Source organism: Peromyscus leucopus, chromosome 8b, assembly GCF_004664715.2.
Source record: "Peromyscus leucopus breed LL Stock chromosome 8b, UCI_PerLeu_2.1, whole genome shotgun sequence".
Classification (NCBI taxonomy): Eukaryota; Metazoa; Chordata; class Mammalia; order Rodentia; family Cricetidae; genus Peromyscus; species Peromyscus leucopus.
The window spans coordinates 3,444,819-3,458,318 of NC_051086.1; the positions used below are offsets into that span (position 1 = coordinate 3,444,819).

General features: G+C 41.1%; 1 protein-coding gene across 2 annotated transcripts in view; it reads left to right on the forward strand.

Moving 5' to 3' along the window:
• The window catches only part of LOC114680775 (meiosis-specific with OB domain-containing protein), a 51,030-nt gene extending 38,797 nt beyond the window's left edge, over positions 1-12,233 (forward strand). For both annotated transcript variants that reach the window (XM_037200796.1, XM_037200797.1), the window contains exons 12-14: positions 7,868-8,051; positions 9,338-9,424; positions 11,884-12,233. In XM_037200796.1, the coding sequence (XP_037056691.1) occupies positions 7,868-8,051; positions 9,338-9,424; positions 11,884-11,994 (382 nt within the window). In that variant the 3' untranslated portion in view covers positions 11,995-12,233. The remainder of the gene's footprint in view (positions 1-7,867; positions 8,052-9,337; positions 9,425-11,883) is intronic.
• The last annotated feature ends 1,267 nt before the right edge of the window (positions 12,234-13,500 follow it).

Sequence of the window (13,500 nt, forward strand, 5' to 3'; positions counted from 1 at the left end):
CCAAATTACCACACAGAGACTTAGTATTATTTATAAATGCTCAGTGAATAGCTCAGACTTGGTACTAGCTAACTCTTACGTTTAAATTAACCCATATTTCTATCTATGCTTTGCCACATGGCTTATGGCTTGTTACCTCATTTTCTACATGTCCTGTTTGCTTGGCAGATGGTTGGCATCTCTCCTGACTCTGCCCTTCCTCTTCCCAGAGTCCTCTGTGTCTGGCTGTCTCACCTATATTTCCTGCACAGCTACTGGCCTGTCAGCTTTTTATTAACCAATAAGAGCAATACATATTCACAATGTACAGAAGGATTATTCCACAGCATTTCCCCTTTTTTGTTTAATTAAAAAGGAAGGTTTTTTTTTAACATAGTAAAATTGTATATATAACTGAACAGTTATTAAGTAAGAATTACAGTTAAAATATCCAGTCCATTTGTATTTGAGAAAATATTATCTATCTTATATTTGTGAGTTCAAAGTTTTGTACCTAATTTACCTTTTATCGTAACTAGGGAAAACTATAACTATCTTGTCTTCAATTCCATCAAAGACCCCAGAAGGGTGAAATGTTGCCTAACAACAGGGACATCTCACTGCCTGGACAGTCACTCAAAGTTCCTCTGTAATGTTGGGGCATCTAACTCTGGCCTACAGGCCTAGCATATCTGACAGACTTTCCTGTGAAGCAGGGAATTCGGGAGGACTGTCCTACCTTGTCTTGGCAAAGTTTGACAATCACCTTTCTTGCAGCTTGCTAGTTCAGTTTGGACAGTATATTGTCAGCAATTGAGACAAGGGCAGTTTCTTGCTTTAATGGCAAGCTTATGCCATAAGAAAAGTAAGCTCCATATGGAGTTTCTTTGATGCCTATCATCTTCTCTGAAGTAGATTGGTGCTTCCAGGAGCAGACATGTCTCACTGTCATGAAAAGTCTTAGGTTATTAAAAATATTAAATGCCATATTCTGTAGGTCTTTGAAGTGTTTGAAGACCATCTATCTAAACATATCTGTGTATGACCTTGAAAACATACCTGACTATTAATTAGACTATTATAATAACTAAATATAATCTATATTTCTTAATTATATATTATACTTTTAAATGAGCTGCATAAGCACAATACCCCAAAAGTAGAAATATACATATAGTATAACAAAATTAATTATAAATTTATATCAATAAACTAAAATACAAAATCCATACTAATGTAAAATATTTAAGATTAATAGTTTTTTTTGGATTAAAGTAGATTCAATAATCTACCCTTTATCATATCATTTCTATATCCTATCCCCCTTTTTCCTTTAGAAAGAGATCTTTGAATCTAACTCCTTTGGTTAGTTTTTTTTTTTTTACTATGACCAAGAATAATTTGTAACCAACCCCCCTAAACAAAGACAAACATCTATAATCCATTTTATGGGAATGGGGGCATAGTTCTCTAGACTGCTTCCTGTTGATTGGGGGTGCTGGTAATCTTTGGGGGACCTTGAGAAAATTCAGGATTATGGTCAAGTCCTGACTGTAGTATTCTTTGAGACTGGATCATCTCAGTCAGCAGCCTTGAAGGTGTTCTGGATGTTGGATCATTTGGGCCATCCGGTTTTTGTTAGTTTGTTAGTGTCTGGTTTCCTTGCTCTGAAAATACACAAACTTTTAAAGGTAACATACATATTTGTAGTAATACAAGTGTAAACTGTGCATTGTACACAAGTCAGCTAAAGATGATTTTTTTGTTATGTGTTTGAGCAGGTAAAATATATGCTACATTTTTGTGGTTTTTGTAGGTTTATTTTTTATGTCTGTAGTCAGGATTTCAGGGGGTCCTCCTCAATCAAACCTTATTTTCCTTAACCTGGAATGAATCCATAGCCTCTCATTTTCTGTGGAAACAAAAACATAACCTCTCTCCCAAAGCGACATATCTTTTGACTTAAATTTTGAAATCAAGATAATTTAAAAATATATACATTGGTTTAATCTAGCAGTTTCTATAATGTAAGGTCTCAGCAGTCAAAAATTTTAAAGATAACACAATAATATACATAATTCAGACTCTGTGTATTTTCTATCTTTATGTGGCTTATTTCCTTTATATTACTTTACTCCCCCTTTTAAGGACTTTATTTTATTATTTTCAATATCTATATTTTTAATCTAAGACTGTATATAGTCTTTCTCTTCTCTTTCCCAAGCCTTTTTTTTTTAACACTATAACCCATTTAGAGGTTTTTTTCCATCTGAATCTGTCCTTACTGTGTATCTGTAACCTTTTCTGTCTGCATGAGCAAGCAACAACAACAACAAAAACCTGTTGTGAAACTTAGATCATGGTGTTCTTGTGCTGGCTTCTCCCCCTTGGTTCCCTGAGAGCTAGCCTCATGGTGGAGGTATGTTTACTGCCAGCTCTGGGAGCCATGTTTACTGTCCCAACTCTGAGAAGTTTCTGGGTCCACACTGCTACCACATATTGTGCTGCCCACTGCTCACAAACACCATTTAAGTGTTTGGCAGCAGAGACTCTCAAAAGAGCTGCCTGTTTTTGCACTAGTACCAAGCCAGGAAGCCCTCTCTTAAAGGAGTTGTACCTCTGCTGACCACCAGCAAACAGAGCCCACCCAAGGAAAAGCAGCTACCAAGAAGCTGTGCTTGATTTTGTTTTTGTGTGTCTATAATCCCTTTTTAAGCTTTGTCAGGTTTTATGCTGACATTTCGGTCCCATGTTGGGCGCCATATTAGTTGGATGTTTCTTTCCTGCCTACCAGTTCCCAAATAACCAACGCAGAGGCTGAATATGAATAAAAATGCTCAGAAGATAGCTCAGGCTTGTTACTAGCTAACTCTTACACTTAAATTAACCCATAATTCTTATTTAAGCTTAGTCACCTAGCTTGGTATCTTTTCTTAGTACAGTATTATCATCTTGCTTCTCTGCATTTGCCGGCAACTCTCTGACTCTGCCCTTCCTCTTCCCAGAATTCTCCTACTTTTGTTCTCTCACTCAGTCTCTTCCTGCCCAGCTATTGGCCAATCAGCTTTTTATTAGCCAATAAGAGTAATACATATTCATAGTGTACAAAAAGATTGTTACACAGCAGGCTACAACGTAGAAGTGTAAGCTAAATAAAACCTTTTCCTTCCCAATTTCTTCTGTTCATGGTGTTTTGTCACAGTAATAGAAACTCTAAGACAGATTCAATGATGATAACTGACTTTCAAGCCTAGGGTAGAGCTATGTATGTTAGTACTTACCTATCATAAGCAAGGCCCTGGGTTCAATTTCCAGCACCACAAAAAAGAAAAAAAAACCGCCCTGTCTTTTAAAGTAAAATAGATGATATTTCTGCTTCATAAAAGATAATATTATTTGAAACTTTTTTTTTCTAGACAGAGTTTCTCTGTGTAGACCTGACTATCCTGGAACTTCCTCTGTAGAACAGGCTGGCCTTGAACTCACAGAGATTTACCTGCCTCTAGAGCACTGGGATTAAAGGCGTGTGTCACCACTGACATGTAGTTTGAAACTTTTTTTTTTCAAGACAGGGTTGCTCTGTTTAGTCCTTGCTGTCCTGGAACTCATTTTGTAGATTAGGCTGGCCTTGAACTCAGAGATTCTCTTGCCTCTGCCTCCCAAGTACTGGGATTAAAGGCGTGTGCCACCACCACCTGGCTCAGTTTGAAACTTTTAATTGGGATGACTAAACTTGTTTTATAATTTGACAGAAACAGTTTTGCTTGTCATATCTTACAGCAATATGGAGACAGTATTTAATTATTTCAATGCATGACATATCTGACCTCTATCCTCAGTCATTTCCTCACATAAAAATTAAATCCCAAGACATTTACTAATTTTTGACAAATAGTGGTTGGCAAGAAATATCTAAAATGTTATTGTGAAAATCTCTTTACAGATTTTTATGGCTGATTTTTTTTTTATTGAGATTAACTTGAGAGTCACACAAAGTTAAAAATATAGAGACACTCCTTTTATTTCTATTATTCTTATGTTTGGTCTTTTCTTTTCTTTTTTTTTTGGTTTTTCGAGACAGGGTTTCTCTGTGTAGCTTTGCACTTCTCCTGGAACTCACTTGGTAGCCCAGGCTGGCCTCAAACTGGCAGAGATCCACCTGCCTCTGCCTCCCGAGTGCTGGGATTAAAGGCTTGTGCCACCACCGCCCGGCTATGTTTGGTCTTTTCATAGTGTCCCAAATTTACTGGATGTTTTGTGTTAGGAATTTTTTTAGACTTAACATTTTCTTTGACTGATGAATCTATTTCCTCTATTTCCTGTTTGTTTACCCAGATTTTCCATCCCTAGGATTCCTTTGGTTTGTATTTTCTTTATTGCTTCTATTTCCATTTTCAGGTCTTGAACAGTTTCCTTCATCTGTTTGTTTGTTTTCTTGGCTTTCTTCTAGGGATTTATTGATTTCTTCCAATTTTTGTTTGTGTTTTCTTCAATTTCTTTAAGGGATTTTTTCTTTTTTTTCTTTTCCTTTTCTTTTCTTTTATTTATTTTTTTATTTTTTTGTTTTTTGAGACAGGGTTTCTCTGTGTAGCTTTGTGCCTTTCCTGGAACTCACTCTGTAGCCCAGGCTGGCCTTGAACTCACAGAGATCCGCCTGGCTCTGCCTCTGAGTGCTAGGATTAAAAGGTGTGCACCACCACTGCCAGGCTTTTCTTTTTTTTTTTTAATTAAGAGATTTTCTATTCATTTTACATACCAACCACAGACTCCCCTGTCCTCCCTCTTCCCACCACCAGCCTTCCCCCCCAAACCACCCTCCATTCCCACCTCCTCCAAGGCATGGTCTCCTATGGGGAGTCAGCAGAGCCTGGTACATTCAGTTGAGGCAGGTCCAAGCCCCTCCTCCCTACACCAAGGCTGCACAAAGTGTCTCACCATAGGCACTAGTCTCCAAAAAGCTGGCTCATGCACTAGGGACAGGTTCCGATCCCACTGCCTGGTCTTCCCTAAACAGTTCAAGCTAAACAACTGTCTTGCTTATCAGAGGGCCTAGTCCAGTATCAGGGGGGCTCCTCAGCTATTGGTCCACAGTTTCCACTAGTTTGGCTAGTTGTCTCTACTTTTTCCAATCATAGTCTCGAGATCTCTTGCTCATAGAATCCCTCCTCTCTCTCATCGATTGGACTCCTGAAACCCGGCCGTGGATTTCTGCATCTACTTCCATCAGTCACTGGATGAGGGTTCTATGATGACATTTAGGGTATTCAGCCATCTGATCACCAGAGTAGACCAGCTCAGGCATCCTCTTGACTATTGCCAGTGGTCTAAGATGGAGTCATTCTTGTGGATTCCTGGGAACCTCCCTAGCACTCTGCTTTTCCCTATTCCCATGGTGTCTTCATTTATTATGGTATCTCTCTCCTTGCTCTCCCACTCTGTTCCTGTTCCAGCTTGAACCTCCCACTCCCCTAAGCTCTCAACCCCTGTCCCTGTCCCTCCATTACCTCCCCTCACCCCTAGTTTGCTCATGTAGATCTCATCCATTTCTCCATCACTGAGCAATCCATGTGTCCTTCCTAGGGTCCTCCTTACTAGCTAGCCTCTCTGAGCTGTGAGTAACAGTCTGGTTGTCCTTTGCTTTACATGTAGTATCCACTTATGAGTGAGCACATACCATGTTTGTCCTTCTGAGTCTGGGTTACCTCACTCAGGATGATATTTTCTAGTTCCATCCATTTGCCTGCAAACCTCATGATGTCATTGTTTTTCTCTGCTGAGTAGTACTCCATTGTGTATATGTACCACATACAAATAATGCTGCTATGAACAGAGTTGAGCATGTTTCCTTGTGGTATGATTGAGCATTCCCTGGGTATATGCCCAAGAGTGGTATAGCTGGGTCTTGAGGAAGATTGATTCCCAATTTTCTGAGAAACTGCCATACTGATTTCCAAAGTGGCTATACAAGTTTGCATTCCCACCAACAGTGGAGGAGTGTTCCCCTTTATCCTCATCCTCTCCAACATAAGCTGTCTTCAATGTTTTTGATCTTAGCCATTCTGATGGGTGTAAGATGGTATCTCAGAGTTTTAATTTGCATTTCCCTGATGACTAAGGATGTTGAGCAACTCCTTAAATATCTTTTGGCCATTTGAGATTCTTCTGTTGAGAATTCTCTGTTTAGCTCTGTAGCCCATTTTTTTTTTAGATTTATTTATTTATTATGTATATAGTGTTCTGCCTTCAGGCCAGAAGAGGGCACCAGATCTCATTACAAATGGCTGTGAGCCACCATGTGGGTGCTGGGAATTGAACTCAGGACCTCTGGAAGAGCAGCCAGTGTTCTTAACCGCTGAGCCACCTCTCCAGCCCCTGTAGCCCATTTTTAAAATTGGACTGTTAGGTATTTTGATGTCTAGTTTCTTGAGTTCTTTATATATTCTGGAGATCAGCTCTTTTAGTTTTTTTTTTTTCTTTTTCATAGCCTCTTTAAAGACCTCTATATCTTCATAAAGTCATTTTAAGGTCATTTTCTTGTGCTTTAACTGTGTTTGGATTGTTCAGATCTTGCTATTAAATAAGGGCTGACCTAGGTACTCTGCATATATATTACAGTTGTGTAGCTTGGGCCTCTTGTGGGACTCCTAACAATGGGAACAGTGTCTGTCTTAGACTCTTTTTTTTGTTGTTGTTGTTTCTCTGTGTAGCTTTGGAGCCTGTCCTGGAACTCACTCTGTAGACTAGGCTGGCCTTGAACTCACAGAGATCCACCTGCCTCTGCCTCCCAAGTGCTAGGATTAACGTGTGCCACCACTGTCTGGCTTTTCTCTTTTACTGGCTTTTGGGAACCTATCCCTCATACTGAGTCACCCTGTCCAGCCTTAATACATGGGGAAGTGTTTAGTCTTACTGCAGCTTGATATACCATGTTTTGTTAATACACATGGGAGACCTGTCCCTTCCTGAACAGAAACAGAGGGGGAGTGGATTGGGGGGTGGGAACAGAGGAGGGTAGTGGGAGGGGCTGGGAGGAGAGGAGGGAGGAGAAACTGTGGCTAGGATGTAAATTACATAAAAAAATTATTTAAAAAAAATATAGGCCCCCAGGCAGTGGAGCCAGGACCTGTCCTTGGTGCATGGGCTGGCTTTTTGGAGCCTGGGGCTTAGGCTGGGACACTTTGCTCAGCCTTGGTGTATGGAGGAGGGGACTGAACCTGCCTTGGCTGAGTCTACCAGGCTGGGCTGACTCCCCAGGGGAGACCTTGCCTTGGAGGAGGCGGGAATGGGGGTGGATTGGGGGGAGGGCTGGGAGGTAGGAGGAGGGAGGATGGGGGAATCCATGGCTGATATGTGAAATTAAGTTAATTATAAAATAAAAATACTATATAAAATAAAATAAAATATAGAGATAGAGCCTGGTGTAATGGTACCCTTCTGTAATCCTAGCAGTTGGGAAGTGGAGGCAGGAAGACCACGAATTTAAAGCCGGCTTGTGCTACATGAGACCCTGTCTTCAAAACAGAAAACTCTCAGCCAATACAAACCAATACAAACAAAAGAACAGAGAGATCTTTTTTACCCTTTGTCCAATGCACTCTAAAGTTACATTTTGCAAGGTATAATGCCTTTCTTCCATCAGGACAGTGAAGTCATCACTAAGATCATCTCATCCAAGTCCCCAGATTTGCATGTTGTCATTGTGTGTGTATGTTCTCTGTAGTTTTGGCACAGAATGGCTTTGTGTATCTGGTTTCATAGTAAAGATACTAACCTCGGGGATTTTAGAACATTTTATAATGTCATTAGACTAAGACAGATATAATGCTGCTAGAGATCAAATTTGTCACCGAGGACTGTTGTCTTCTGAATAACGTGTGTTTCTTTCCAGTTCCGGCTGTGGCTATATTGTAAATGAAGCCTCCAACACCTGTACAATTTGCGACAAGGATTCTTCCAGACCTCAGTCGTTTTTTCTTGGTTTTGATGTGCTGGTTGATCTTACTGACCACACTGGGACCCTCCATTCCTGCAGCCTCACAGGAAGTATTGCGGAGGAAACTTTGGGCTGCACGGTAAATAACAGAAAGGAAGAAATAGATACAGATATTTCTAATATTCTTGAATATTCTTCCTTAAAACTATAGATTATCTTGTTGAACATTTGATAGAAACTAATTAATAGAAATCTTAGGAAAAGCCATCTTGGTTTAAGCATGTGTATTTCTAAATTTGTCTTTTTAAATGTTGTGTTTTATGTGTATTGGGTTTTGCCTGCATGTATATTTGTGCATCACATGCCTGCCTGGTGCCCATAGAGGTCAGAAGAAGGCATCTGACCTTCTGGAATTGGAATTAAAGATGGTTGTGAGCTGCCATGTGGGTGTTGGGAACTGATCTTGGGGTCCTCTGCAAGAGCAGCAAGTGCTTTTAATCACTGGCCCATCTCTCCAGCCCTAAACATAATATAATTTTAATGAATATATGATCTATTAAAATTTCAACTAATTTTGACTATTATGAGTAATGGCAGGCATTCAGAAAAACAGAGGACTAAATATGACATTTTAGGACAGTGTCCTGCTTTTTTTTTTTTTTTTAATGGTTTTTCAAGACAGTTTCTCTGTGTTGCCCAGGCTGCTCTGGAACTCCTTCTGTAGACCTGGCTGGCCTTGAACTCACAGATATCTGCCTGCCTCTGCCACCACCACCCAGCTTAAATATGACATTTTATATAGTCAATTATAAGGGGTAAGACATATTGGAGTTGTTGCTCAGGCATGCACTGGCTGTTCTGGGAATCTGTATTGGCCATATCTCCTATCCAGCTGTATAGCCAGTTCACATTTTGTCCCAGTCCTGCAGCTACAGAACAGCAGCAGATACATGGAAACGGGCACACATTTGTTAAAACCAGGTCACAGCTGAGCATAGTGGCACATATCTGTAATCCTAGCACTTGTGAGGCGGAGGCAAGTGGATCACGAGTTCAAGGCCATCCTTAGGTACAATGTGAGTCTGTAGGATAGACTGGGCTATATAAAGATCCTTTCCCAAAAAATCAAAAAAATAAGAGAAGAAAAAGAAAACAAAACAAAGACAGATCATAAAATTAACCATTAGATTTTGACTCAGAATTCTGAGCCAATTTATTGGGAGGAATTTTCTCTGCTGAACCCTGGACTAGCTTCAGTGATTCTGGTGATAGTTTTCCATGCTTTATCTTCCCTGTCAAAGGAACTGAGCTGTAATGCTGTGAGTCAAATTCCATTTCTAGTGGGCAAGTGTGCTTCACAGTGTTGTCAAGTGAGTTATCCATGTCTGCTTCAGAAACACCTATGTGATCTTTCTTTTTCAACAGATAAATGAGTTTCTTGCAATGACAAGTGAACAGAAAACAAAACTGAAGTGGCAGTTTCTTTTGGAAAGAAGCAAAATTTATGTAAAAGTGAGTGTATTTTTAAAGTAGTGTTATTTTATAAATTCAAGCAGTAAAACAATCTTCATGGGAGATTTTTCTTCATGAAGATTTTTCTCAGAGCTGAGGATAAAACCAAGGGCCTTTCATATGCTAAGCAAGTGCCCTATGAAGTAGCACCCCAGCTCAGGAGTGTGTTGCCATTAATAGTTCTCAATTCTAGATGTGCAGAAGGTTTTGGCTGTCATGGAAACAATGGAAATAGTCATAGACTAAAGGGAGTTACCAATAACACTAAATAGGCCAGCGAAGAAATGCCCTTTAATGATACTGTCAAGACAAGGCGACAGACACCACAGCGCCTGCCTGTGTGCACTGCCCTCTGATGAGCCAGGCTTGTAAAACAGCAGTGCAGCGTCCTGCATCTGGGCCGACAGAGACGAGGTGTGAACTCCAGTGTCGCCTCTCCTCAGCCGTGCAGTCCCCAGATGTGAGTTCACTTCACTCAGCCTGTGTAGTTCTGTGATCCTACAACTGTGAAAGGCCAGCACTGACTCCTGAGACACTCTAGTGAGAGGACAACAGCCAGTGCTCCTTCCTTCCTTCCTGCTATGATTTCAGTGTTTTCTCTTGTAATCCTAAGTTGCTGAGCTCGTTTGTATTTGCTGATATCTATTCTATTAGAACTTAGTATTGAGGAAATGGACAAACGTGTTCATGAGCACAGATGCCATTAGTGGTCAGAGCAATGATGTCCTCTCATCTGTACAACCTCTGCAAATGGCAGAGGATGGGAGTAGAATGTCAGCACTTTGATATAACTCTGATGACCACTACTGTGGTCTTTGTGAATGCTGTTTCTACTCCACCACAGCCTCAAAGGGGCTGTACTATTTCTAGATAGTCTCTTTCTAGTAGCCTCAAGCTTAATCTGAATACATTGCAGACATGGAGTCGGCAATGGCCTCACCAATATTTCTAGAACCTGGGTTTCAGGTTGTAGTAACCATGGGTCCCAGCCCCAGGAGAGAAGTTAGTCATAGGTTGCATCTCCCCACATTCATATGAACCCACAAAATGTTCTGTTCTATCATCATAAGAACAGACATGACCTTGCTAATGACTTTGATCACTTTAAACCATTTGTTTATATTTATTTTATGTGTATGGGTGTTCTGCCTACATGTCTGTATGTGTGTACAGCGCTTGTGGAGAAAAAGGCATCTGACCCCATGGACCTGGAATTGCAGATGGTTGTTAGCCACCATATGGGTGCAGGGTCTTCTGCAAGAGCATCAAGGGCTTTTAACCACTGAGCCATCCTTCTAGCCCTGTTTGATTCATGGAAACATATATAAAGTTTTCCAGATTTGATTGATGTACACCAATTTTCCTCAAATAAAATGATATTGGGTCTTTCAAAACATATGTTTAAAAGATTGTATTTGGAGCTGGGCAGTGGTGACACCCAGCACCCACATGGGGCTCACAACAGTCTTTAACTTCAGTTGCAGGGGATCCAGTATCCTCTTCTGGCCTCTGAGAGCACCAGACATGCAAGTGATGTACAGACATGTGTGCAGGCAAAACACCCATACACATAAAAAATGTATACTTTTGTTTTGTTTCTTTTGAGATAGGGTTTCCCTCTGAGCTTGAACATCACTATTGACTGGTTTCAAATTCAAGGCTATTCTCCTGCCTCAGTCTTTCAAGTACTGGGATTTCAAACATGAACTTTTGTGTGTATATGGACTAGTGATGGAACCCCATAGTCAAGACTCTACCAGCAAGCCATATACCTAGACCCTAAAAGACTTTTAAGTTAGACTCATGAAAGATCTTGGGCAGATATAGTACACAAAAATATAGAGACCAGAGCCTGTGAGCCAGGTGCAATGGCTTAAGCCTGTATCTACTTCAGAACGTAAGGCAGGAAAATTGTTTGAGGCCAGGAGTTAGAGGCCAGCATGTGTAATAGCAAATCACAAAACCCTATCTCAAACAAGCAAAAATATAAATGTAAGAATTATTATTTGTCAAATTTGATCAAGTATGCCAGCTAGGTAATCTGAGTACCTGGGTGGTAGAGGCAGAAATACCAGAAGTTCCAGTTCATTCTCAACTGTATAGGGAGTTTGATGTCATCCTGGGCTATATGAAACTGTCTTAAATCCAAAATAAAACTCTGCCTATAAAGATGAAATATTTTCTATGATTCTCTTATTTCAATTAAAAATTGTTGCCACTTAAAGTGATTCCAAGCTGGGGCTGGCAGTGTACACTTGTAATTCCAGCAATCATGACATCAAAGTAGGAAGATCATGAGTTTGAAGCCAGCCAGAGTTTCACAGCAAAACCCTGTTTCAGAAAAGCACAAAGCCAAACAACAACAGTAAAACTTGGAGTTCTTCCTTTGTGGTATTGGTTTTCAATTTTGTGTACAAGGTAGTATTTAAATCTAACCCTCTGTCTCTTTTCCTCCTCAGCTGATTTTATCACACAGAGCAAGGGGTGGATTGAAAGTTAGCATACTCTCCTGTAAGCTTGCAGATCCCACCGAAGCAAGCAGGAACCTGGCTGGACAAGGACACACTTAAAACCATGTTTTGTTCCAAAATCTGGAAAGGTATAGGAATTTAACTTTTTAAAAATGGCATGTTTGAGAATTATGTGTAAAATTACATTTGGCCTAAATGTAGTCAAACTATTTCCTAGGTTGTCACTGTTTCCTTCTGGAGTTGGCTCAGCTACTTGGGAGACCAATAGCTTTGCCTGTCTCCTCTCACACTGGAAAGTATTTGCTTCTGTGCAGTAATAAACATGCTGATCTTCCTCCTGGGTGTGAATGGTTTCTTTGTCTTCCCTGTGGTGTGGTGGCACACGTGACAGGCACAGTGAAAGGCTCTGATGTGGAGAGAAGGGTGACTGTGCAGGGCTGGCCCTGGCTTTGGTGATGACACTCTGGAGCTACCTGGTGCACGCAAAGGCTTGCTGATGCAAGCTTGGCACTTAGAGTCACTGGGGAGGAGACGAGCTTCAAGAGCTGCAGGAGTGATGTCTGAACTAGGAACTCTGAAGAGGGAATTTTCTCAAGACACAAGGGTGGCAGCTGCTTTTCATCCTACTCTTCTCTGAAGCAGCACAGGGCACAGTGCTCAGCCCCACACGATCGATCAGAGCTACTTGTTTCAGGAACCAGCCCCTCTGTAAGACCCACCCTAGCTCAGCACCGACTGCAATTCAAATCTGACTCATTGTCCTGCACAGGGCTGCACACAGAAAAGTGAGTGCATGAACTCTCTTATGAAGCTGGTGTTGGAAGGTACGTGTGCCTTATCTAATGTTGTCTGTGGTTTTCACTATGTGCAGTCGTGTGGAGGGTTGCCAGATGTCCTAATAAATGAGGTAGTGAAGGACTTGATGGACACAGGCAAGAAGAACTGATCAAGTGCTTTCTCCTGTTCTCTTTGAGGCGGGAGATGTGGATCGTGTAAGCTAGGGAGTCATCAGGGTGACAAGAAGGAAGGATGAAGAGCTGGAGCAGTCTGGCTGGGAGGAGAGAAGTGAGGGTGCCCTAGCAGGATTCACATCTGCTATTGCTGCCAGTGGGCATGGGCTTGTTAGTCGGCTTTTGTGGCTGTAATAAAATTCCAAAAAATACACTTAAAGGAGGAGAGATTTACTTTGGTTTATAAACCAGACATTAGCCCTTCGCCCATTGCTTTCACTTGAGGTTGAATGTTATGATTGGCAGCATGTGGCAGAGCAAAGCTGCTCTCCTTATAGAGACTGGGAAGCAGAGAGAGGATAAGGGTCCTAAGAACATGCCCCAAGGATCCCTTCCTTCTGCTGGGTCCTACCTCCTAGTTCCTCTCTTTCTCTCTCTGTATTCATCAACAGGGTTTTCCTATGTGGCAGGCTGACTTGAATTTACAATTCTTTTGTGTCAGCCTCCTGAGTACCGAGATTATAGGAATGGTGTTGAACTTACTGTGTACTGAAGGTTCCTTGATGCTCCTGTCTCTGCCTCCCAGGGGCTAGGATTAGAAAGGTGCATCACCATGCCTGGCTGTGGCCTCAGTCTCACGTACCTCCCAACAGAC